The sequence below is a fragment of the Herpailurus yagouaroundi genome, unplaced genomic scaffold, assembly GCF_014898765.1.
Source record: "Herpailurus yagouaroundi ecotype Mexico unplaced genomic scaffold, PumYag 159, whole genome shotgun sequence".
In the NCBI taxonomy this organism is placed as follows: Eukaryota; Metazoa; Chordata; class Mammalia; order Carnivora; family Felidae; genus Herpailurus; species Herpailurus yagouaroundi.
This window is the reverse complement of record NW_024412400.1, coordinates 77,594,292-77,617,508: the sequence shown is the minus strand read 5'-3', so window position 1 is coordinate 77,617,508 and position 23,217 is coordinate 77,594,292. Positions and strand designations below refer to the sequence as shown.

Genomic DNA, 23,217 nt, shown 5'->3' with positions numbered 1-23,217 from the left:
ACGCGTTGACACATGATTAACAAAATTAGTGGATCTTATATATCAAATGGGGTAAAGGTTAAAGAACCCAGCTCTCCTATTCCAAACATCCTAAAAGAAGGCAAGTTAATGGGTGACCCTAGTCACAGATAAGAAAACAGAAAATGTTAGAGAACTGCTTAGTGTTCAGGGAGATGAAGGTAGGGGCAGGGTGGACACAGCCCAGATGACTGCATCCCTGTGTAGTTAATACCCACCCCCTGCCTAGGTGAGCATCCCCATGTTGAAATGTGAAATAAGTAAGCAAGTGAGGTAATCACAACACTCGCAACTAAATGGTGAAAAATTCAAAGTTGTGAACCATCCTGAACTTGAGAATGGAGTTTACATGTGTTATAGTATCCTAGTGAAAGATCTGATCTTTCTCTGGATAGAGTTGGAAAAACATATTAACTCAATATTTTTTAAACATATTCATTCCACAAGTATTTATTGAGTACTTACTATGTACCAGGCACTGAGCACACAACACTGAGGAATATAGTCTCTGTCCATGAGGAAGTTATGATCTGAAAGGGAAGGGGCAACTACACAGGCAAGTCAAATACCATGTGATGAGATTTCAAATATTATTTGAAGGAAACACAGGAATGTTGGTGGGGGCACACAGACAGGTCACTGGAGTGGAGACCTTTGGAGTGAGGAGACACCTAAGCTCAGGTGAAACCCACATGGCAAGTAGGACTTAGGTCAGGAGGAAGAGAAGCAGTTTCTCTGCATGATGGATAATGTGTGCGGAGGCCCAGAGGGGAGAGAGGAGTGGGACTGGGCAGGGTGGGGATGAGTGCTTAGCAGGAGAGAAGATATGGTGGCCTGGGTCCCCCAGAGGAGCGTTGTTGGCTGTGTTAAGATGTGTAGACACTCTCAGAGAAGCTTTGAAGGTCAGCTTGAGGTTTGGAGAGCCCACCCCAGCAGCAAGGGGGTCCGTGAGGCCAGGGCAGAGCTGATTAGGAGACCGGACAAAAGATGGAGGTTGACTCAGGCAAGCTGGGCCTCTCTGGTCTCCTCCCCTCATCTTTTTCTCCATTTCTGTTCCCAGCAACAAGCCAATCTGATCCCGGGGTTGAACCTCAGCGCACTTGGCATCTTTTCAACAGGACTGTCCGTGCTGCCTCCACCAACAGGGCCCCGAGGAGCTCCCCCCGCTCCCCCTTACCACCCTTTCGCTGTAAGTAGCTCAGCACCCAGAGGTTTGCTCATGTTCTGGGCACCCCCAGGCAGCAGCGTTACTCTGCTATGTTGAATCAGAGCTAAAGCTTTAATTTGGAGGCTGTGCTCATAAGTGATTGTAGGATAAATCCAACATTTCTTAGGACTTCTTCCTAATGGACAGATAAGTATTATTAAAAATCCTCTAAATACGTGCTCTGAAACATAGTATATGTCATACCTAGGAAAGAAACTATAGTTATAGCAAATTCACTGACTAGAAGCCTATTATAAAAAAGGAAATTTGAATTTCTTAATTCAAATAAGAATCATGAGTATTGTTCATTTATTAAAATAATAGGGTACCTGGATGACTCTTGAATATATATATATGTACATATATATATATATACACACATATATATATTACATATATTTCTTGCCTGTGTCTACAACTCAAATGCATCATATTTTATTAATAGACAGTTTTTGAAAGAAAATAATACACAATATTTGTTTCTAAACAGCACAATGCCTGGCATTTAGTAGGTTCTCAATAAGTATTTACTGAGTCCTAATTAACAACAAAAGAAGAAATGTGAATGTTCGCAAGTTTTCTAATTGTTGCTTCCATTTACAAGCATTATAGATCAATACATTATCAAATTGGGGTTCAGGATACTTGACAGCTTTTTTTTTTTCACTCCTAATTCTTCTGTATATGTATTGCTTATTTTTTTAAGCAAACTTTCTTTCCTCCAACGTTCATACTTTTTAGTGGGAAGAATTAGGTTGATGAACACTACCTTGGCCACTCTTTTCTTTTGAGAGGTGGTCTCTAGTGTAGGCATTGCAGCGTGAGCATTCCTAGTAGCTCTTTGGATTATTTGTAGAGAGGCTGAAACCGCTGTGCTCTTCTGCCAAGAATATACAGACATGAACTGGCACCCACATTTTTAGTCACAAGAATGTACACATTCTGCAGTCTTGTTTATGTACAGATCTTCTGAGCCATTTCTAAATCTTCATACCATTTCTTTGGAGTTACATCCATTTTCTCTCAAACTAAAGGATGGGGCCCAGTATTGAGCCATATGTGTGGAGATGAGAGCCGGGATAAGTGGGATCTGGGATGTGACAAGAAGGATTGTGGCAGCTGTGACAGTCATGTGTCTGCTCCAGGGACTTAGAACAGTGATGACAGGTGCCTGTCCCCAAGTCTTTGCTGTGAGATTTAACAATGACCAAGCTTGGGACATTTCAGTGGTGTTGAGACACATCTCCTTTTCTTAGGGGAAAGGCTGTGTCTACTGCCTACAGAAGATAACCTCAGAAATTGAGGTAAACAGTGGGGGAAAGGTATGTTAAAACAGGCCACTTCTAAAATCGGTAATCTGAGGGGGTGAGCAAACCCTTACTCTGAGATTTGGCACAAGGGCCAGACACCCCCACCACTTATTTTTGTAAATAAAAAAAAAAAAATTTTTTTATGTTTTATTTACTTTTGAGAGAGAGAGAGCACACACATGAGCAGGGTAGGGGCAGAGAGAAGGGGGGACAGAGGATCCAAAGCAGGCTCTGCACTGACAGCAGTGAGCCCAGTGCAGGTCTTGAACTCATGAACCGTGAGACTGTGAGCTGAACCAAAGTCGGACACTCAACCCACTGAGCCACCCAGGCACCCCTGTAAATAAAATTTTATTGGAATATAGCCATGACCCTTTGTTTATATATTGTCTGTTTGCTTTTTTTGCTATGATGGTGGAGTTGAGTAGATGCAGTTAGAAACCTAAATTATATATTTGGCCCTTTACAGAAAGAGTTCACAGACCCTTGAAATAAAACCAGGGGAGAAGCTCTCATGTGATAGCAGGATATTTTCTAAACTTGAAAATAAGGTTTGCCAGTTGGAAAGCTCCTTTTCATCTCAGATTTTCACTAAAACAGTACAATAACCCTTTTACTAAATAAAATACATAGTTCCTGTTCTTCATCAAATAGATTTTACTTTCTTTATGAAGCTAAAAGCCATGTGGTTCTGATCTTGATCACATAGATCAAGATTAGATTCTAACCACAGCACATAGTTGCCCCAACTTTCTGTGACTCTCCTTCCCTGGGGCGGCTGTTGAAGTGCAGAGCCAGGGAATGGAGGTGGCCATCACTGCCTACCTGTGCAGGACCTAGGACAGGTCCCCAAAGCCACACCTGCAGAGTGTGCATTGCAGGTTGATGGGCCCAGGCATCCTGAGGACAGAGTGGGGTGGGAGCGATAGGCATGTTTTAAATACTTCTATTATTTTCTTGTCATGTAGGCTTTCAGATTTTCAGAAACCTTGGGTATTTCTTTCCTTTTATGTATCACAAAACACCAGTACTTTTGCTCTTGGGATCCAAAGGTCAGGAAGTCTCTGTACCTCTATACATGGAGCTTACACGTGCCAAGGTTGGTCTCTAACCTCTTCAATTTTGAAAGCATATGTGTATGTATGAAAACTTAACTATTCTCTGATTATAAAAGTAATATGTACATAGCATTTAAGAAGCAAATAATACAGGGGTGCCTGGGTGGCTCAGTCGGTTAAGTGTCTGACTTTGGCTCAGGTCATGATCTCGTGGTTTGTGAGTTCGAGCCCCGCGTCGGGCTCTGTGCTGACAGCTCAGAGCCTGGAGCCTGCTTTGGATTCTGTGTCCCCCTCTCTGCCCCTCTCCTGCTCATGCTCTCTCTCTGTCTCTCAAAAATAAATAAATGCTAAAATAAATTTAAAATAAAAAAGAAATAATACAGAAATGTAGAAAGTGCAAGTTTTTTCTCAGTGTAGAAATAACCAGTGTTTGCACATATGAGTGTGTGTACATATAATTTCTAAATGTTAAATACATGCTACATGTACCCAAAATATATATATTCAAGGCATTCACTCTGCTGTGGAAATCCTTGTGCATTGGCTCTTTTATCCAGTTATTTCCTCAGAATGAATTCCTTGAAATAGAATTGCTGAGCCAAAGAATATATAAACTTTCTACATGATATATAATTATAAAATATGTAAATATTGATACATAATACATAAATTTCAATACATGGAGGATGTATACTACTTTTCCCTCCCGCCAATGTGTGATACAGATTTTTTCTCCCATACTCTCATAACCCATGTGATTATCCCTTGCAGTCTGATACTTCATACATTTCTTTTGTTATTATGAGGCTCAACAGTTTTTACTGGCCATTTTTTCCCCTCTAATGAATTGTCTTTCTATATCCTTCGCCCATCAGTCTTTTGAAAGGCAGTATAGGTTCTGGAGCCAGACCACTTGCATTTGAATCTCTCTACTATCACTTGCTGTTTTTAACCTCGGACAAATGCCTTAACCTCTTTGCATCTCAGTGTCCCTGTCTATAAGATGGGGGGTGGTAATTGTATATATCATGGTGTTGTTGTAAGGGTTTTTGAGTAAGTTAAAACCTGCACATAATTATTTCTGTGTAAAATTAGTGCTATTGTCATCATCTTTATTTTCCGTCTTTTTGTTACTGATTTGTAACAGCTAATTACATATTAAGGCCATTATCCACTTGTCATACTGTAAGTATTTTTCACCAGCTTGTTATTTCTCTTTGCTTTATTTGTCGTGTCTTGTGCCATAATAATTTTAAATATATTTTGGACAAACTGTTGTATGAAGTAAATCGTAAACATGTCCCTTGGCCTGCCTTCTCTTACCCAAATTTTACCCAATAACCACTCCCCCAAAGTATAGCACCTTTATGTTTCCATTTTTCAAAAATGTTCTCTAAGCATATATACAATCATATTATTCAAAACTGTAAGTGGAATCATGTCATACACACAGAATTACAAGGGTTTTGTTTTTGTTTCACTTTATTATGGGCATTTTTTCACAATTAAACCTAATTCTCTTTAATGTCTACATAGTATACCATTGTATGAATTTACTATAATTTTTCTAACCACACTATTTTTAGACATTTGAATTGTTTCCAGGTTTTCTCTACTACACGTGGGGTCAAAATGAATATTCTTTTTCGTAAGTCTTTGCACAATGTGTATTATCCAAAAGTAAATTATCTAAGACTAGAATTATTGCATCAAAAGGTATATGCAATTTAAATTCTCACAGATTTCTCTTCACCAGAATTCATGTAGAAATTTTAAGAAGTAAGGTAGTTCAATCAGTGATGTTTTGTATTTTGGCCTTTGGTGTCATGCTAAAGAAAACATGTCCCATCCAACACTGTAAAGGTATTCTCCCATGTTTTCTTATAATAATTTTTAATTGTTGGATTTTGAGGGTTGTTATTTGTATCTGTAATTCATAGGGAATTTATCTTGACTTAAACTTTGACAAAAAGATCTTTTTTTTTTTTTTCCAGATGGATAGCCAGTTTTCCCCAAATCACTTCTTGAATAATGTACCATTTAATCACTTAGTTTGAAATTCCAGGTGTCTCATACACTAAATTCCCACTTAGTTATCTTCCTGGACTCTGCTCCATTCATCTCTTTGTCTATGCTATAATTACTGTAGTTGTATACTCTCTTCGACAGCTTTAACAGCAGGATTATTTTTTTCCTAAAAGAATGAATTGGAGAGATGACCAACTTTTAATATGCTTGGGAAAATTAAAGAATATGTAACTTTTCTGTTCCTTGAAGATTTTATCCATAAAACATCTGGGCCTACCACCTTTTGGAGAAAAATCATTTATAAACTTTTCAGTTTATTATAAATTATTGACTTGGTTTTATTGGTTTTTATTTGTCCATAAAAGTATTTGTTTCATCTAGCTTTCACATGTGTTGGCATAACATTGTACAAAGTGGACTATTGCCTTTTAAGTCTCCCAACTTGTGTATTACTCTTTTGTAATTCCTAGCATCATATATTTGTGTTTTCTTTTTTTCCTTAACCACATTTGCCAGGGCTTTGTTTGTTTGTTTGTTTTTAATTTCTAGGTAGTTGATGGGTTCTTTTTTGTTATCTTGCAGTTCTTTTCTATACTTGGTATTCAGACAGTGTTATTGCAGCGTTTCTGATTTTTGTGACCTTACTCATGCATGGTCAGTTTTTTAATTCGTGGGCGTTTGGAAGGATGCACCTTCTCTGATGGGCTCAAAGTTGTGTTTATAGCTATAAAAGCAAGCTTCTGATTGGTGGCTCATATCCTCTATCTGATTATTTTTATCTGTATGACTTATTATAGGAGGAGTTTGCTCTTCTCCCACCATGATTATGGTTTTGTCAGATTTTTTATTCTAGTAAGTTTTATTTCATGTATTTTGGTCATAGCACTCTAGAAATAATCTGGAATTTTATTCCAAACTGTTCAGCTTCTTTTCCTAATGAATACACAGTCTCATAACCTGTGGTTTAGAATTAACTAAACTGTAACTGGTTACTTTGTCCACTGCAGATGGTTTCTTGTGCTCCATATCCTCTCATTTTTTTGAGTTATTTGGGGGCTTTTTTGTTTGTTTGTCAGGAATGCTTCCTTATACAACTTTTTTCAGCAATTACATTTACGTAATATAAATTCTAAACCTTTCTAGATCTGAAAATGCCCTTCTTTTCTTTTCCCTTCACATGAATGAAAGTTCAACTTGTGTCTAGAATTTCTAGAGTAATAGTTCCTCTACAACTCTGAAAACATTGCTTTTAGTATTTTTTTTTTCAGATAAATGTGCTACCAGCCTGATTTATTTTGTAGATTGCTTTTTTTTCCTTCTGTCTGTAAGAGTTTTTTTGGTTTGTTTGTTTTGTTTTGTTTTTGCCTTTTTTTAGTATTTTGCCTTTACACTTGAGTTCAGAAATGTGAGTCTCTGCCCTTTGAAGATTCACGTTTTTCTTTGGTTCAGGAAAGTCTTTTGCTTCTGTACTTCATGTTAGTATTACTTCTCCCTCCCACCCTCCCCCCATTTCATTTTGTCCTTCTGAAATTCCCACTTTATGGATTATAGCTCTTCTCCGTTCTCATATCCAGTTCCTTCTTTTTGTTTTGCATGGGTTAATCTTCTGAGGCACTGATGGACTTTTTAGGAGTGTCTTTTCTGCTATTTATACAGCCTTTGTGGAGTTTTTCCTTTCCAAATCAATCTAGGTCTCTGATTGATCTTTTCTCATAGCAGTATACTTACAGATGAATGAAGTCAAATCAAATTTTTTAAAAAAGTTCTGTTTTCTGAATGAATTCACTTGGGCCATTTGTTTGCCTTGCTCGGCTTTGCTCCCTTCTTCCATGCTCCTGATTCTTCATACACATCTAATAATTTTAATTGTCCATTCGTATACTTAAATAAACTCAACAGAAGGCATATTGGAATCCTTAGGGGAGTTTTTTCATAACATGCCATGGGCCCCACCTGAACCAGTGAATTCAGAATGTTCCATGTGGGGCAGCATTGGGGGTAGTAGTTGAGATCTTGGGCTGCAGAGTCAGATACAGATCTGTGCTCAACTCTTGGCTTTGCCTCTTGCTAACTTAACAGTTTCTGGTTTTCCTCAGCTCCTGAGGTTGTCCCTTGAGAACACATAGAGGTGGATAAGCAGCCATTGTGGAGAGGCCCTTTGACAAGCTGGCATAGAATGGTGTACCTTCTGAATCTTGGAGAGGCTCTGCCCATGACACTGACCCCTCTGGCCGAGTCCACTCCCATCCCCCCAGGCCCATGCCCACATTCCTGGTTCCTAAGGGAGAGCATCCACCATCTTTGCAATGTGGCATCAGTCTTTCTTCACAGTACAGCTGTTTCAGTATTTGAAATTTGTATGCCTGACACTTGCTCTGTCCACTGCTCATTTCCCAGCCCTCACTCTTCCCACCCCTCACTCTTCCCATCCCGTGATTTCTTCACGCTTCAGTTTGTCACTTAAATCATACATCATGATTATGGTCATACATAGCAGCTTGGGACTAAAGACTCTGCAGTTCTTCCAGGAAAAGCAGGTCCAACTGTTTATAATTGCTTTTTTAATTTTTACTAATGCATTTGATATATACTCCTCTACCTACCTCCCCCCAACCCCCCTAGGCAGAGTGAAGCATAAAGGAAGAGCAGACACCAGTTTGCCTCAAACTGAGAATATAACACAAACCGGTGGATAATAATGACCACCCACCTTGCAGCCTCTGTTGGCAGGGGGTGGGGACACACTTGGCAGGGTCACCTTTACTGTAACACCCCTCCCCCACTCCCTAGTGTCATAATGCTTCTTAAATTCTTAAAGATAAAGGAGCTTTTTCACCGCCCCCTCATCTCTCTGGCATTGGAATTCTTATCTTGGGATGCAGCCTAAGACCAAAAAGAGCTCATGTGGTTCCTGGTGGCTTCTAAACCTTCAGATGGAGGGTCTGTGGGAGCAATACATGGGGAAGGAGGCGTCTAAAAAAATAGTAATTAAAAGTAATAAATAAAAGAGCTTCTCCTTTGTAAAATAACTAGGGACTCTCAAACTGGGACAGTGAGACCAACTGCTGTGTTGGGTTGGGTGGGTTTCCTTGCCGACCTCCCCCTCCTTGGGCCCTTGGTTCATCAGATGGCCGCAACCTGTTTTCCCATTAAAGAGAACATTTATTCAAGTCATCAGCGGGTGATTTCTCTGACGGTTGTGATGAAGCGTGTTTTGAAAACCTTCCTCCAGTTGAGATTGTAGACTCCATCCATAGAAGGTTGGGAAATCGTGTGCTTTAAGCATACATTTCATTATAAGTAAGTAGTCTTTTAACACTAACAATTCAGCCCTACAGTACCCAATGATAGATCCTTCCACTCCTGTGACCCCACTCAGTGCCGCGTAATGTCCTTCAGGGGCATCCATGGTACTTCATAGGGTCAGATCCAAGTTCAGACCAAGGCCCACAAGCCCTGTGTGATCTCAGACTGCCTGCCCCCCATCGTTTGCAGCTTTTACCCTACCGGCCCCTTTTCTGTTTTTCCAAAGGCCAACCCCTGTCCTAGCTCAGCACCTCTAAGAATCTTGCTTACAATGTTTCCTTCCCCAGTGCCTTGTGTGCAGTTCCTTCTCCTCCATGGAGCCCAACTCAGAGGTCACCTCCTCAGAGAGTCTTCCTGGGCCGTTCCAGCTAAATTTGGCATCCCAACCCTAATCTCCACAGCTTTGCTTCCTCACGTCGTCCTGTTCGTTTCTTTCACAATACTTGTCTGTCTCCCCAATAGGACGTAAGTCCCATGGTAGCAGGGACCTTTTCTGTCTTAATAGCTGTGTCCCCAGCACCTAGAACAGTGCTTTATATATGATAGGTGCTCAGATATCTTTTTCATAAATGAATGAATGAACGATTGAAGGAACCCTCACAACATATTAGAAGATCTAATTTCTAAAAGATCTAGATATTTTATTTTCTAGATCTAGACATGATATTTTAATCCATTTGTGGATGAGGCTCAGAAGAGTTGAATAAATTATTCCAGCTTGTATGGAGCTGATGATTCAGACTCAGGTCTTATGAGTATTCTGATTCCGAAAACCAACTTAACGTACATAAAGCCAGCACCTCTGCTAGAAACGAGCTCCTGACTGCCAAGTTTGGGATTCTTTCCCCACAAGTTTTCCCACTGTAGTAGCTCGTGAACACACAAGTTTTCCCACTGTAGTAGCTCGTGAACACAAGGAGGACTGGGGAATTAGTCCTTTTTATACTTTTATAGCTAATTCTCTCCTAACCCAAGTGGTAGGTCTAAATTTGATACAGTGTTTATGTTGGGAGTATTCAAACCCAGAATAGGAGTCACACTGTGGCTGGTCTATTCTTGGTCTCATGTGAGTTTGTGGAGGAAAAGGCAAGTCACAATTCAAAAGAATTACTGCTGCTCTGAGGCCTGAAAGAAAGGATGTCCTGCAAGAGGAAATGGAGGGGGAGCAAAGGGAAGCATCCTTTCCCCAAGGTAGAGCTTTGAGCAGAAAGCCACAGAAATTCTCTCCTCACCCTATATGGCTCAGGACAGAGACCTGCAGGAAGGGTCTGGAGCTGAATGCCCTTCAAGGAAGAAACAGGACCAGGTAAGCCCTCTTCACTCAGCTTCCAGTCAGAAGTGGAAGGTGCCAAGGCAATGCTGGTCTCATAGCACCCTCTTGTGGGTGTGAGGTGTCACTACAGCTTCCTTCCAAAACCTGAGAGCAAAGGCTTGCATCTACATAATAGTTCCTAAGCACAGCCCTGTGATCACCTAGACCCACAGTGGGGGAAGCCCCTCCTGCAGTGTCCATGTCTCCTCTTTCCCGAGGCCAGAAGTCCACTCTCCAAGCTCAGAAAGGGAAACCCTTTCATTTGGTCCCTAGTGTTATAAGATGAAGTTGTGATATGGAACTCAAAGTCCATCTGGAGATCTGGGAGACTGAGAACACAACGGGATTTGTTCAAGGGCCCTCCAACAAACACTAGACCCCTGTAAGAAGCCTAGGAGGTCATCTTGCAGGGCGGGTCCGCAGACACTGACTCCGTGGTGCTCTGAGCCATTCACCTCCTTTCCTGTAACAGGTGTGCCAGCATTTATGTGGCCTTATGCTAAGTGCAGTTAACTAGACTGCAGCTTCTATCAGTGTCCTGCCTGTACAAATGTATGATATCAGACCTATTTCTGTCTTGCAGGCCTGTTATGAGGATGAAGAGTTTGTGAATAAATTACCTACCACAGTGCCTTGTATATTAGATATTCAACAAAAAGCAGCTACTTTTTTTTAAGTTCATTTATTTTTATTTTTTTATTTTTTAAATTTTTTTAACATTTATTTTTGAGACAGAGACAGAGTGTGAGTGGGGGAGGGGCAGAGAGAGAGGGAGACACAGAATCTGAGGCAGGCTCCAGCCTCCATGCTGTCAGCATAGAGCCCGACACGGGGCTCGAACCCACAAACCATGAGATCATGACCTGAGCTGAAGTTGGGCGCTTAACTGACTGAGCCACCCAGGCACCCCATAAGTTTATTTATTTTTGAAAGAGAGAGCAGAGAGAGGGAGAGAGAGAGAATCTCAAGCAGTCTCTGCACGGTCAGCGTGGAGCTCGATGTAGGGCTCGAACGCACAAACCGTGAGATCATGACATAAGCTGAGATCAAGAGTCAGATGCTTAACCGACTGAGCCACCCAGGTGTCCCAAAAGCAGCTGCTTTTTAAATGTTATTGTAATAGCTCTTTTGTTTTCTATCCACATTTGTCTTCCTGTTCCCTCCCAGCCCTCCCTCACACTCACACATGATGCTATTTATTCACTCATTATCACTCCTCTCTCAGCCTCATTTTCAATCCCTCCATTCTCCATCTCTCCATTCCTTTCAAAACTCTCTGAGGGAGCTCACAGACCTGGCTTCCCAGGAGCACATTTGCTGGCCATGAATAACTCTAGATTTTGTCCTACTGTCTCTGTGCCTTTTAATCCACAGTCTGTGGCTTCCCAGAAAATAGAAGCCACTGGGCCTGCCTGTCTGAGGGAGGGCAGGTCCAAAGAGTTACTCCTGTGGTGGTAAGTTCCCAGGGGCCTAAAGCATGGTGCAGCTTAACCGTGATAAACATTCAGCCAGGCATTCAGTGCTGCGGTGGGAGAAGTGGAGCAGAGATCTGAGCTGCCAGGGGCCAGGTGGAGCCAGGTGACGGTACGCAGAGCCTGTGCTGTGTGCGGGAATCTTGCCTCCCTGAGTTTGGAGAATGTCCCTGTAGGCAGCCGCTGACCGACTATTTCTTTCATGCTGCAGACTCACTCCGGATACTTCTCCAGCTTGTACCCCCCTCACCAGTTTGGGCCGTTCCCGCATCACCACTCCGTAAGTGCCCCTCGGTTCAGCCCGTCGGCCACTTTTCCCTCTCCTTTGGCGGGTACCACATAGGCTGTGGTGGACTGACCAGTGAACGTCCTGGCGTGAGTGCTGGGTCCTATGTGTCCAGGGCTTCTCGTGAGTGACACCAAACTACCCCAACAGTCAGCACTCCTGCCAATGCTTACAAATCCACAGGTGGCAGGAAATGGGTACATACGAATGATCAAGAGATAAAATTAGGAGATAGTATTTAGCAAAGAAGAGCATTTCTAAAGGTCTTTGAACAAATGGGGCCATGTCATTCCCACAGACCCCTATGGGGACGACCCTGGTCTCTTTGGGCTGTCACCATGTGGCATGGTCACGGCAGGTTTACTTATCTTCTTTCGAACCTGATGTCACTCTGGTGAAGATACCAGTCATGGCTACAAGGTGTGCAGAGTTGTTTCCTGTTCTTCTAACAAAGTGCCTCAGGACCCTGTCCTTAGGCCAGGTATATTTAATAACAGTATTGATTTCTTGGATAAAGACACAGGAGCGAGCAGTACCTATCACATTTGCATATGACAGAAAGCCTGTGAACAGACAGCTTTCTGAATCCAGCAAATTCAGAGCTGCTCAAGAGGAGTTCCCATTTCGATTGTCATGTAGTGCTCCCTGTGCCCAGGTTTGTTCCTTAGGCCTCACACCTGCAGCTCCTAAGCCGCAGGAGCATCCCATGCACCATTTTGACCATTTCCTTGGGTATTAGGGCTCCCACAGCACACAGCTCGTCGTAGATGCTAGGTACCTGCTGAGTGCCTGATGGAACAACCCAGTGGGAATGATGTCTTGTCTTGTGCTGCCCTTCCAGTACCCAGAGCAGGAGATTGTGAATCTCTTCATCCCGACCCAGGCTGTAGGTGCCATCATTGGGAAGAAGGGGGCGCACATTAAACAGCTGGCTCGATTCGCTGGGGCCTCCATCAAGGTAAAGCTGCTCTCCACAGCCACCTGTTTCCCGCCTTCTTCCATCACCACCTTCCCACCCCATGTGCCTTGTTCCTTCTGCTAGTCCTGAGCAACGCTGACTCCTTCTGGGGACAGACTCCCACAGGATCTGGCAAATTGGCCCCCAAGATTAATCCTATCTGCTCTCATCTTTACCTCTCTCATTCCTTTCTTGCTCAACTAACAACTGAATTAGAAAAATTTCTAGTAACAGACAAGCCAACCCAGTCCTGTTGGGGCTACCATAGTCGTCTTCTTAAGAAGATAAAGCAAAAAAAAAAAAAAAAAAAAAAAAAAAGGAAGGAAAAAAGGAAGGGAGGAAGGAAGGGAGGGAGGGAGGAAAGAAAAAGGCTGAGGGTTTTTTCCCCAACCTAAGGGAGCGGACTTCAGCAGAGCATCATTTTCACTTCGCTGTTATCAGTGCTTTGACGCTTTAATTAGTCTCTCTGCTTCACAAATTCTCAAGAAAGTAGTTTGGATGAAAAACTCTTTGAAAAGTGATAAAATTGTAGGTAAACAAAAGCTGGTATCACAGCCGGACAGGCAGTCCTGGGACTGCACAGAGCGGCTCAGGAAGGAAGGCCCCTTGATTTATGGAAATGGTGGTGAGTGTAGTTACAGACCCACATCCTGCCCCTTCGAGCGCCATGTGAAGAAGCGCCCGAGAAGCTGAAAGGGAAGGATTATTCGACCCTGGTCCTGCTCCAAGCCCAGCTATCGGCTCTGACTCACAGGCAGAATGCTGAGCACGTCCCAAGCCTCATGAAACTCTTTTGAAAACAGAGTTTCCGTTGTTACGTAAAATAATTTGCTACCATGGGACAACCCGGAATTCCGAGCGAGAAGTCTCATGACTTGGAGAGAAAGAATGCTTGCGCTTTCTCCACAAGAAGAGCTGGAATTTCTCCCACAGCAAGTGTGCTGGAGAAAAAGCAAAAACAAAACATTCTGAGTAGCACAGCACAAGAATTGCAGCGAGACCATCAAAGAGTATTATTTGGGCAAATCATTTCCCGTCTCAGGCCTCAGCTCTGTTACCTGCCAAGCGCAGAGTCTAGGTGGGAGCCCTGAGGTGCGGGCAGACTGCAGCGCAGCACATGGGGGGCCATGGCTTCTAACAGGCTTGTTGCAGCTAAGACCCCAGCCCACATGCCGGCAGCCGTGGCAGGACAGGTACAGCGTGGAGGACCACTGGGCCGGCTGCCCCCAAGGGCCTTTCCCTGTGTCCAGTCATGTGGCCTGAGATACCGTGCAGGAGACAGAAGGAGATGATTTCAACTCAAAGGGGCTCAAGGGATTATGACATGAAATCCTCTCTTTTTCCCTGGGAAAAGTGGGACTTAGAGAGGCCCAGGGACCAGGCCAAGGCACACAAGTGGCAGGACCGGCCCTGACCTCATCGGTTGTGCTGCCCTGTAGTGTGCTGAGCACCACTGGGACTGGCCGGAGCACTTGCTTCCCACTTACTGTTGCCCATGAGGAACAGGGCCCAGAGGGTTTCACTGAGTGTTGAAGGTCACGAAGGTAAAGAATACAAGAGCCGACATTTGACCAGGTGATCTGATCTCTGGTCCAGTGTTTTTTCCACCTCGGCAACCTGAGTGCTATACCAGAGTCACTCCCAGCTGGCCTTCGGGAAACTAAGAGAGAGGGCAATCCCTTGGGCTCCACCCCACGGCGTCCTCACCATCCTTCTATGTCCCAGCAAGGTTGAGCAGGGGTGTATCGCCTGACTCATGGCCTCTGATGGGCAGACACAGCAGGGCAGGACCAGGGGGAACAGAACGGGCTCTGCAGGCTGGCAGTACCCCATCATCCTTTATGCTGCACACAACATCCTGCTTCTCCAGCCGCTGCCTTCTTTCCCGATCCCTGCCTGTCTCCATAGCAGTAAAGGAGAGAAAACCACAGAAGCCAAGTATTGGTGAGAGAAGCTTTCTACTTTTAAAAATCAGACCTGGCTTTGTTATTTTCAACAGGACTGAAAGCATTTTCTCTAAAGCAAAATGGATAATCTCACTCTAAAGAACCCTCCATTCCTGCTTTGCCTGTCTTCAGAGACCACAGCTACAGGCACAGGGAGATGCTCCCAGGGCAGGGAGAGAGCTGTACACTTATATGTGGGAGCTGAGTGCTGGCAGGGGCTGGGTTGAGGTGAGGTCGGGAAGATAACACCCCAAGATGCCTTGGTTACAGACAACAGCTGGGCTCCCATCACTCTGCCCTACAGAGCATCCGGCAGGCTTCAGAATGCCACACAAATCTCCTGAGCCTTACTCCCGCCCCTGCTCACCCTGGGATCTCGGCAGTCACCTCCCCTCCGGGTCCTGTTTGTTTCAGTGATAAAACAGGGTTCTCCTTCCTGGTGCTCTCGAGGGAGTTTGCCGGTGGAATGTCATTCCAAAGCTGCAGGAGCACAGGAGTAGCTCTTGGACTGCTGGTCTTAGCTGGTGAATTTCAGACAGTTGTACTAACCTCACGCTTGACTCATTCCTAAATGGTGTACCCTTAACTCATTTTAAATTAACTTTAGTTTTGCTACACTGTTTTCATTTTCAAAGCTACCTTAATGATTTTCAGAATAAGGCAGGGTATGCAGAAAAGAATATAAAATGAGTCTAACAACAACAACAAAAAATCATGCTTGCTTGGTCTGTCATTGAGTTGTGTTACAAGAGAACTCAGAATCACAAATAGAGCAGATAGACTCACAAATAGAAGGCAGCATTGAGCTTGCCAGATTTCACCTCCAAATTTCACAGATGAGGACATGGAGGCCGGGGAGGGGAGGGATTTGCAGAGCAGACACTGGGACCAGGGTGACCTCATCCTTGCTCTGGTGCTGTCACCCTTGGTTCCTGTGCCGTGGAGGAGCTGGTCCTGGCCACTCATGCTCTAGCTCAACTCTCCCTTGCAGCCAGTTGCCTCTGTGAGCTGAGAACTAGAACCAGGGGCGCCTTTCCTGCAAGTTGGCTCCACAGTAGTGCCTCTGTGGACTTAGCCCTTACTCCCTCGGGGCCCTGGGTGGGCTGGTTGAGCCTACACCTCCTTCTTCCTCCTAGAGCTCTTGACTCCCTTGGCTCGGTAAAAGGAGGCCAGTCATTGCAGGTGCTCGGGGCAGGGACGGGCAGGAACTCCTTGCACTGCTTCCAAGTCTGCCTGGATGGTCAAAGACCCAAATTTGATACTGGGCACTATGGTGGTATCTTCCTAAGACCCAGAGTGAAAGCAGCAGTTGCAAAGGCAGAAACCACACCATAATCCCTTGCTAGTATGTGAGAGGGGACTGGGGACCACAGCCCGGCAGCAGCATTTTCCTCTTGCCTTGTAAACTGCAGATTGCCCCGGCGGAAGGCCCAGATGTCAGCGAAAGAATGGTCATCATCACCGGCCCACCTGAAGCCCAGTTCAAGGTCAGTGCCAGGGGCCACCTCAGCCCTGCAGTAGCTTAGGGCCTTTAGCAGGTGGCGGCCATCTCAGAGGCATGTTCAAGACTTCTTTGCGAGGCCCAGCCTCGATTTTTCTTCCTGCTGCTGCTCACTAGTCTCAGACTCATGCTGTCTTGCCTACCTCCAGGTTGTTCCCTGGAGCTCTGCTTCCTGGAGCACTCCTTCCCTTCTCTCTCATGGAAATGTAGATTGTCAGTGCCTAGTTCAAATGACACTCCTCTGGGCTATCTCTGACCCCTTAGCCACAGTTTTGAGGATAAGTATCTCAGACTCCTTTAGTATTTTATACCCTTCAAGCTGTGGGGGCATAACCATGGGGTGTAAGGGGAAAGAGCAGTAGCTTGTTGGGAGTTTGGTCGGATGCATTTTGTTTTTGCCCTTTTTTCTCCCCTGGGAAAATTATAAATTGAGTTTTCTAAAAGAAGCATATTTATAAAAGTATAGTCCTTATCATTAAAAATACTGAAAATTTGAGAAAACATTAACACATGTGAAAACATTTAAGAAGAATAGCCCTTCAGCTCATGAGTGGATAAACAAAATGTGATCTATGCACTCAGTAGAAAATTAGCCATAAAAAGGAGCAAAATTCTGATGCATGCTACAGCATGGATAAACCTAGAAAACACTGCATGAAGTAAAAGAAGACAGACACAAAAGGCCGCATATTATGAGAGTCCCTTTATACGAAATGTCCAGCAAAGGTAAATCCAGAGACAGAAAGTAGGGGCTGGGGAAGGGACAAATGGGGACTGCCTGCTAGGTATGGAGTTTTGCTCCGGGGGACTGGGATGGAGATGTCCTGAATAGTGGTACTGGCTGCTTAATGTAGTGAATACACAGAAAACTCCTGGACTGTATACTTCAAAATGATGAATTTTAGGCTGTAAGAATTATATCTCGATTGTTAAAGTTTTTTTGTTTTTTTGTCTTAAACCGTAATGTCTCAGCTTCCCTGGCTGGAGTTAAGACCTCAGAAAGCATCCCCAGTCACCACCTACCTCGCCTCCACCCTTTTGTAACCCGGGGTCTAAAAATACCATGATGGGAGGAAGTTAAGAGTCCCCCGGACAGGTTCATTCAGCCAGGTGTTCGTAGGTGCTGTGGATAAGGGAACTAAGACCTAGCTCTGCCCCATCACCACCACCCCCGGCCCCACACACAAGCTTCCAAGAGGCAGCGGTCAGGTACGTTCCTTGAGTGTGGCAGGAACAGCCAGGTCTCTGAAGGAGGGAAGCAGGGTACACAGCTCCCCCGTGGTGGCCCCAGTGAATTCGGGGCTGGGGGTGTGCAGGCCTGGGCTCCCCGGCCGGTTCTGGCAGCAGCACGGCGAAGCGGTCACGCCTTGCTCTCTCAGGCCCAGGGGCGGATCTTTGGGAAACTGAAGGAAGAAAACTTCTTTAACCCCAAAGAAGAGGTGAAGCTGGAAGCGCACATCAGAGTGCCCTCTTCTACAGCTGGCCGGGTGATCGGCAAGGGCGGCAAAACCGTAAGTTTGCTCTGAGCTGGCTTCATCTCCTGGGCCCATTCCCTGCCCCAGCCTGACCCGATTTCCTTGAGACCCCCACTGGCTCTGGAAGGACATTCTTCCAGAGCCGAGGGCCCCGAATCCGTGGTACTGGGCCAGGCCACCAAAAACACCAGGGTTCTGTGCCTAGAAATAGGACATCTCAGCTACATGCTGGTAAGTGAAGGTCCTCCCTGAAGAGGAGGAGGTTGCCTCCTGGCCCCTTTAAACCCACACAGAACAGCAGGAAAACACTAGGGAATAGAGCTCCACCCAGTGTATACCTACTTAGCAGACTGTCATCTTCTCTAAATTCACGTTCAGAGGCCTGCAGGGTCTGGTGTCCTACACTCTCCCCTCACTTTTCAAACTTTCCATCCTGCAGATTCTGTCTTCTGGCTCTTTCCCAAACCTGCCCACCTGTTACAAGGGAGCTAGGTTAGCAACCGCGTGGTGGGTAAAAAAGGAAATACTTTAAAACAAAAAACAAAAAGCAGTGAAGGTTTTCAACATGAAGGTGGCAGCAACACAAAGTAATTTGAAAAGTGCCAGAGGATCAATTCTGAAGCCTGTAGGAATGAGCAGATAGTTCTGTCAGACACAGAAGGGATCTAGAACATGACTTACGTGGTGGGGATATGACCCCGAGAGCCTATGTACACTAGCAAGGTGACAGTGTTGAGTGGCAGGAATTTGAGGGATCTCTAGAGTTGTATGTGTGTGCACGTGCACACACCTGCTATTTTCTTTACACAGAAATTCTTACTAAGGACTCAAAGTCAAGTTCTACATACAGTGAGTCACCTTTATACAAAAGAAGAAAGTTGAATGGTTTGCGGATTACTCCCCACAACCAGGAATGTGACCAGTATCAGAGGGCACACACCAGCTCTAGGCCGCTTGGGATGCCCTAGGCAAGAGAGAGCAAATGGCCCATGGGGGATTAGACTCCTGAGCCCTTTGATCTCCTATTTGGTCGTTTTAGAACCTGTCCGTGAATTCTGTTCATCAAGCCAACACTGCCCCCCAGAGACTGTGAGCTGTCCACCGGGCCTTGCAGACCCCACCTGTGTGTTCAGCACCCTGCCAGGGCCTGGGGTGAACCCCGGGCAGTGTTGGCTTGTTGAGGCTGGTGAGGAGGAGCACCGGCGTGCAGGGGGTGGGCTGCAGGTGAGGGAGAGCAGCATGGGCTGGCCACTTCCCACAGGTGACCGGCACGGAACTGGAGTGGCAGGGAGAAAAGGTAACAATCCAGCGGCTGAAGCAGCATAAGTAGGACTCGGAGGCAGGGATGAAAATGAAGAGCAGGCATCAGAGCAAGGTCTGATTAGAAAGGAAAGTTTACTTTGGTGATTTTCCTTCCTTGGTGCTGGGAGAGCCTGGGTCACTGCGAGCATGTGCAGGAACCACACCGCGGAGACTCCAGAATAAGAATTCAGCCCCAAAAGGAGCTCCAGGCAGTCGGAGGCTGGACCCTCCCTGGGCCTCCCATTGATCCCATGTGATCAGGGACTGGGAAGCCCCCGGACATGTTCTAGACTGAAGGAAAGGAGAATAGCCTCTAGCTGCCTTGCCCTCCAGCACGCCCCTCTCCCACTGCCTCCTGACCCTGCTTTTCTCCCTTCACAGGTGAACGAACTGCAGAACTTAACCAGTGCAGAAGTCATCGTGCCTCGTGACCAAACGCCGGATGAAAATGAGGAAGTGATCGTCAGAATTATCGGGCACTTCTTTGCTAGCCAGGTACCTGTGCTGTGAGGCCAGTCTCTCTTCAATTCTGAGCTACTGGTGGCCTGTTGGGTTGGCCGTGCCCTGCACACACACCCCATGACAGATGGAACCTCTACCTGGCTCTACAGGGCAGGGGAAATTGTTCCACATCTTCTCAGCCCTGCTCTCCCCCAGGCATGCTAGGGGAGCTTGAGGAAGAGGCTAGCACTTTGAAGTCAAGCCAAGCACATCTCAAGCCCCCTGAAATGCTAAAGCATAAGGTCTCCCCTTCCTCTGCCGTCTCCTCAGGCCTCAGTCACCACGTTTCCCTGGTGGGAACTACATACCAGGCAAGGACCCTGCCTCAGGGTGCCCCAGTCAGGCTTTGAGTGCCAGAATTCTACTGTTAAGAGTTAAACATGCTCATTGCTGGAGACCTTCATTTCTCTGCTGTCCTTCTCCATCTCACCATGACATGCCCCGTCAGAGCACAGGGCCACTTCTGTTTCATTCAGAAGGACCAGTGACTCGGCATCATGTACTCCTGGTTATTTTTGACGCCTTTATATACATACATTTATATACATACATATTATATACATAACATACATTTATTTATTGAGAGAGAGAGAATCCATGTGTGTGGGGGGAGGGGCAGAGAGAGGGAATCCCAAGCAGGCTCCACACCATTGGCGCAGAGCCCAACAAAGGGCTTGAACTCATGAACCAAGAGATCATGACCTGAGCTGAAAGTAAGAGTCGGATGCTTAATTGACTGAGCCACCCAGGCGCCCCTCTTTTTGATGCTTTTTGTTGTTTGGGTATGAGGATAGAGCAGTCCCAGTCCTTGCCCTAAACCAGTGAGGGCGGTCAAAGCTTACACTAAAGCCTTGTCTGAGCGCTCCACTTGCTCTCCCAAAGCCATGCCAGGGGACCTGTGTGGGCAAGGCACTTGCACACAGCTGCTCTCCCGTGCCCCTTCCTCCAGCCAGAGCCCCGGCCACACCTCCCTCTTCTGCCGTTGTGTCCCAGCTCCTCAGGTGCCCTGGGAATGTGTGTTAACTGCCAGGTTCTCACAGGCGTGCAGCCTCAGGGTTCTCCCTGCACTGGAGTACTAGGGTGGGGTGAGGGGTCAGGTTTGGGCTCACGTGTTTTCTCTAGTGCAGGATAGAGTGTCTGGGCCAGTTTCTCGCTTCTTCCTCGTCCCATTTCTTGTCCATCTTTCCCAGCATCACACTCGTGTTCTTCCTAGTGACTCCAGAAAGGTGGGGGTGGGGGGCAGGGAAGGGTTAAAGCTGCCATGTGTATAGTGGAAGGGGGATTGCTGTCTGACCTCCATGAGGCCCCCTCCTCACTGGTTCCCTGGCTCTGCTTGGCTTATCTGTCCATCAGCCACTTGGAAGCTTCTGGTCTCCCATCTCCTTATTCCACACCCAGTTGCCTTGAAGTAGGGGTGGGGGGAACCCTGCCGCTTTAGGCAGAAAAAGCCCCCGGAGTGAGGGCCTCAGCGGGTAGACAACAGTTTTCTGAGCTTCCCACTTCCTTTCCCCAAGTCCCAACCCCACCCTCCCACCCCCCGACCCCCACTGCTTGTCCTCAGAACCGGGTTCCTTTTTCTCCCCTGTCCCCTCCTCTCCCTTGCTGCAGACTGCACAGCGCAAGATCAGGGAAATTGTACAACAGGTGAAGCAGCAGGAGCAGAAATATCCTCAGGGAGTCGCCTCACAGCGCAGCAAGTGAGGCTCCCACAGGCACCAGCAAAACAACGGATGAATGTAGCCCTTCCAACACCTGACAGAATGAGACCAAACACAGCCAGCCAGCTCGGGAGCAAACCAAAGACCATCCTGAGGAATGAGAAGTCTGCGGAGGCACCGGGGACTCTGCAGAGGCCCTGAGAATCCCAGGGGCCAGGAGGATGGTGGGAGGTCAGACCGGGTCCCTGCCCGGCCTCCTGCCTCCCCCAGGGCCTCTGCAGGCTTCCCAGCCATCCACTGCACCATCCACTCGGATCTCTCCTTACCTCCTACAACGCTATCCCTTTTAGTTGAACTAACATAGGTGAACGTGTTCAAAGCAAAGCAAAATTCACACCCTTTTCTTTTTGTGGAAATTGTCTCTGTACATGTGTGTACATATTAGAAGGGAAAAGATGTTAAGATATGTGGCCTGTGGGTTACACAGGGTGCCTGCAGCGTTAATATATTTTAGAAATAATATATCAAATAACTCAACTAACTCCAAGTTTTAATCAATTATTAATTTTTTTTTCTTTTTAAAGAGAAAGCAGGCTTTTCTAGACTTTAAAGAATCAAGTCGTTCTTTGGGAGGTCTAATGGTTTAGTAAGGAGCTTCGAGACCACCCACACAAATTCACCCGAGGGGAATCTCGGAAGGACACTCACAGCAGTTCTGGACCACCTGTGTATGTCAACAGAAGGGATACCGTCTCTCTGAAGAGGAAACTCTGTCTCTCTTCATCCCTGTCTAGCTCACACACCCATTTCTCTTTGCTTCACAGGTTTTAAACTGGTTTTTTGCATACTGCTATATAATTCTCTGTCTCTCTCTGTTTATCTCTCCCCTACCTTCTCTCCCTCCCCTTCTTTTCCATCCCCATTCTTTTTAATTCCCTCATCCCTCTTTCTCAATTCCCAGTATCTACGCACCCCCCCAGGCAAAGCAGTGCTCTGAGTATCACATCACACAAAAGGAACAAAAGCGAAACACACAAACCAGCCTCAACTTACACTTGGTTACTCAAAAGAACAAGAGTCAATGGTACTTGTCCTAGCATTTTGGAAGAAGAAAACAGGAACCCATCAAACCAACCAACCAAACAAAGAAAAATTCCACAAAGAAAGAATGTATTTTGTCTTTTTACATTTTGGTGTATAAGCCATCAATATTCAGCGAAATGATTTCTTTCTTTAAAAAAAAAAAAAAATGGAGGAAAATAGCAATTTACACGAGGTCGTTGGCCCAGGGCGTTAAATTTACAGATTTTTTTAAACGAGAAAAACACACAAAAAAAGCTACCTCAGGTGTTTTTTACCTCAGCACCTTGCTCTTGTGTTTCCCTTAGAGATTTTGTAAAACTGATAGTTGGAGCATTTTTTTATTTTTTTAATAAAAATGAGTTGGAAAAAAAATAAGATATCAACTGCCAGCCTGGAGAAGGTGACAGTCCAAGTGTGCAACAGCTGTTCTGAATTGTCTTCCGCTAGCCAAGAACCTATATGGCCTTCTTTTGGACAAACCTTGAAAATGTTTATTAAAAAACAAAAAAACAAAAAAAAAAGATGACAAAGAAAAACAGAGAGAGAAAATATTGGAGATGTCCTGAATTTCAATAGGGTACGCGCCATTAGGGCTTTTTGCGCTAAAGGATGAACATGTACTGGTTTATGTGAACAAGCCATTTTACCACCAGACTGCAATGCCAGTTTCCTCTACTGCAAACAGTGTTCTGTGACAAAAACAAAAAACAAAAACAAACAAACAAAAAAAAAATGAAATATATCCAGCTAACAAGATCCTGGTGTCTTGGTCTCTTATTTTACTAAGCATTGCCTG

At 45.4% G+C, this 23,217-nt stretch overlaps 1 protein-coding gene across 5 annotated transcripts in view; it reads left to right on the top strand.

The window, feature by feature from the left end:
* Positions 1-22,419, top strand: part of IGF2BP2 (insulin like growth factor 2 mRNA binding protein 2) — a 155,490-nt gene extending 133,071 nt beyond the window's left edge. For 3 of the 5 annotated variants that reach the window (XM_040481010.1, XM_040481014.1, XM_040481013.1), the window contains 7 exons: positions 1,079-1,207; positions 11,923-11,991; positions 12,839-12,955; positions 16,314-16,388; positions 17,782-17,913; positions 19,561-19,674; positions 21,289-22,419. In XM_040481010.1, the coding sequence (XP_040336944.1) occupies positions 1,079-1,207; positions 11,923-11,991; positions 12,839-12,955; positions 16,314-16,388; positions 17,782-17,913; positions 19,561-19,674; positions 21,289-21,381 (729 nt within the window). In that variant the 3' untranslated portion in view covers positions 21,382-22,419. The remainder of the gene's footprint in view (positions 1-1,078; positions 1,208-11,922; positions 11,992-12,838; positions 12,956-16,313; positions 16,389-17,781; positions 17,914-19,560; positions 19,675-21,288) is intronic. The other 2 variants (XM_040481011.1, XM_040481012.1) reach the window with 2 other exon arrangements.
* The last annotated feature ends 798 nt before the right edge of the window (positions 22,420-23,217 follow it).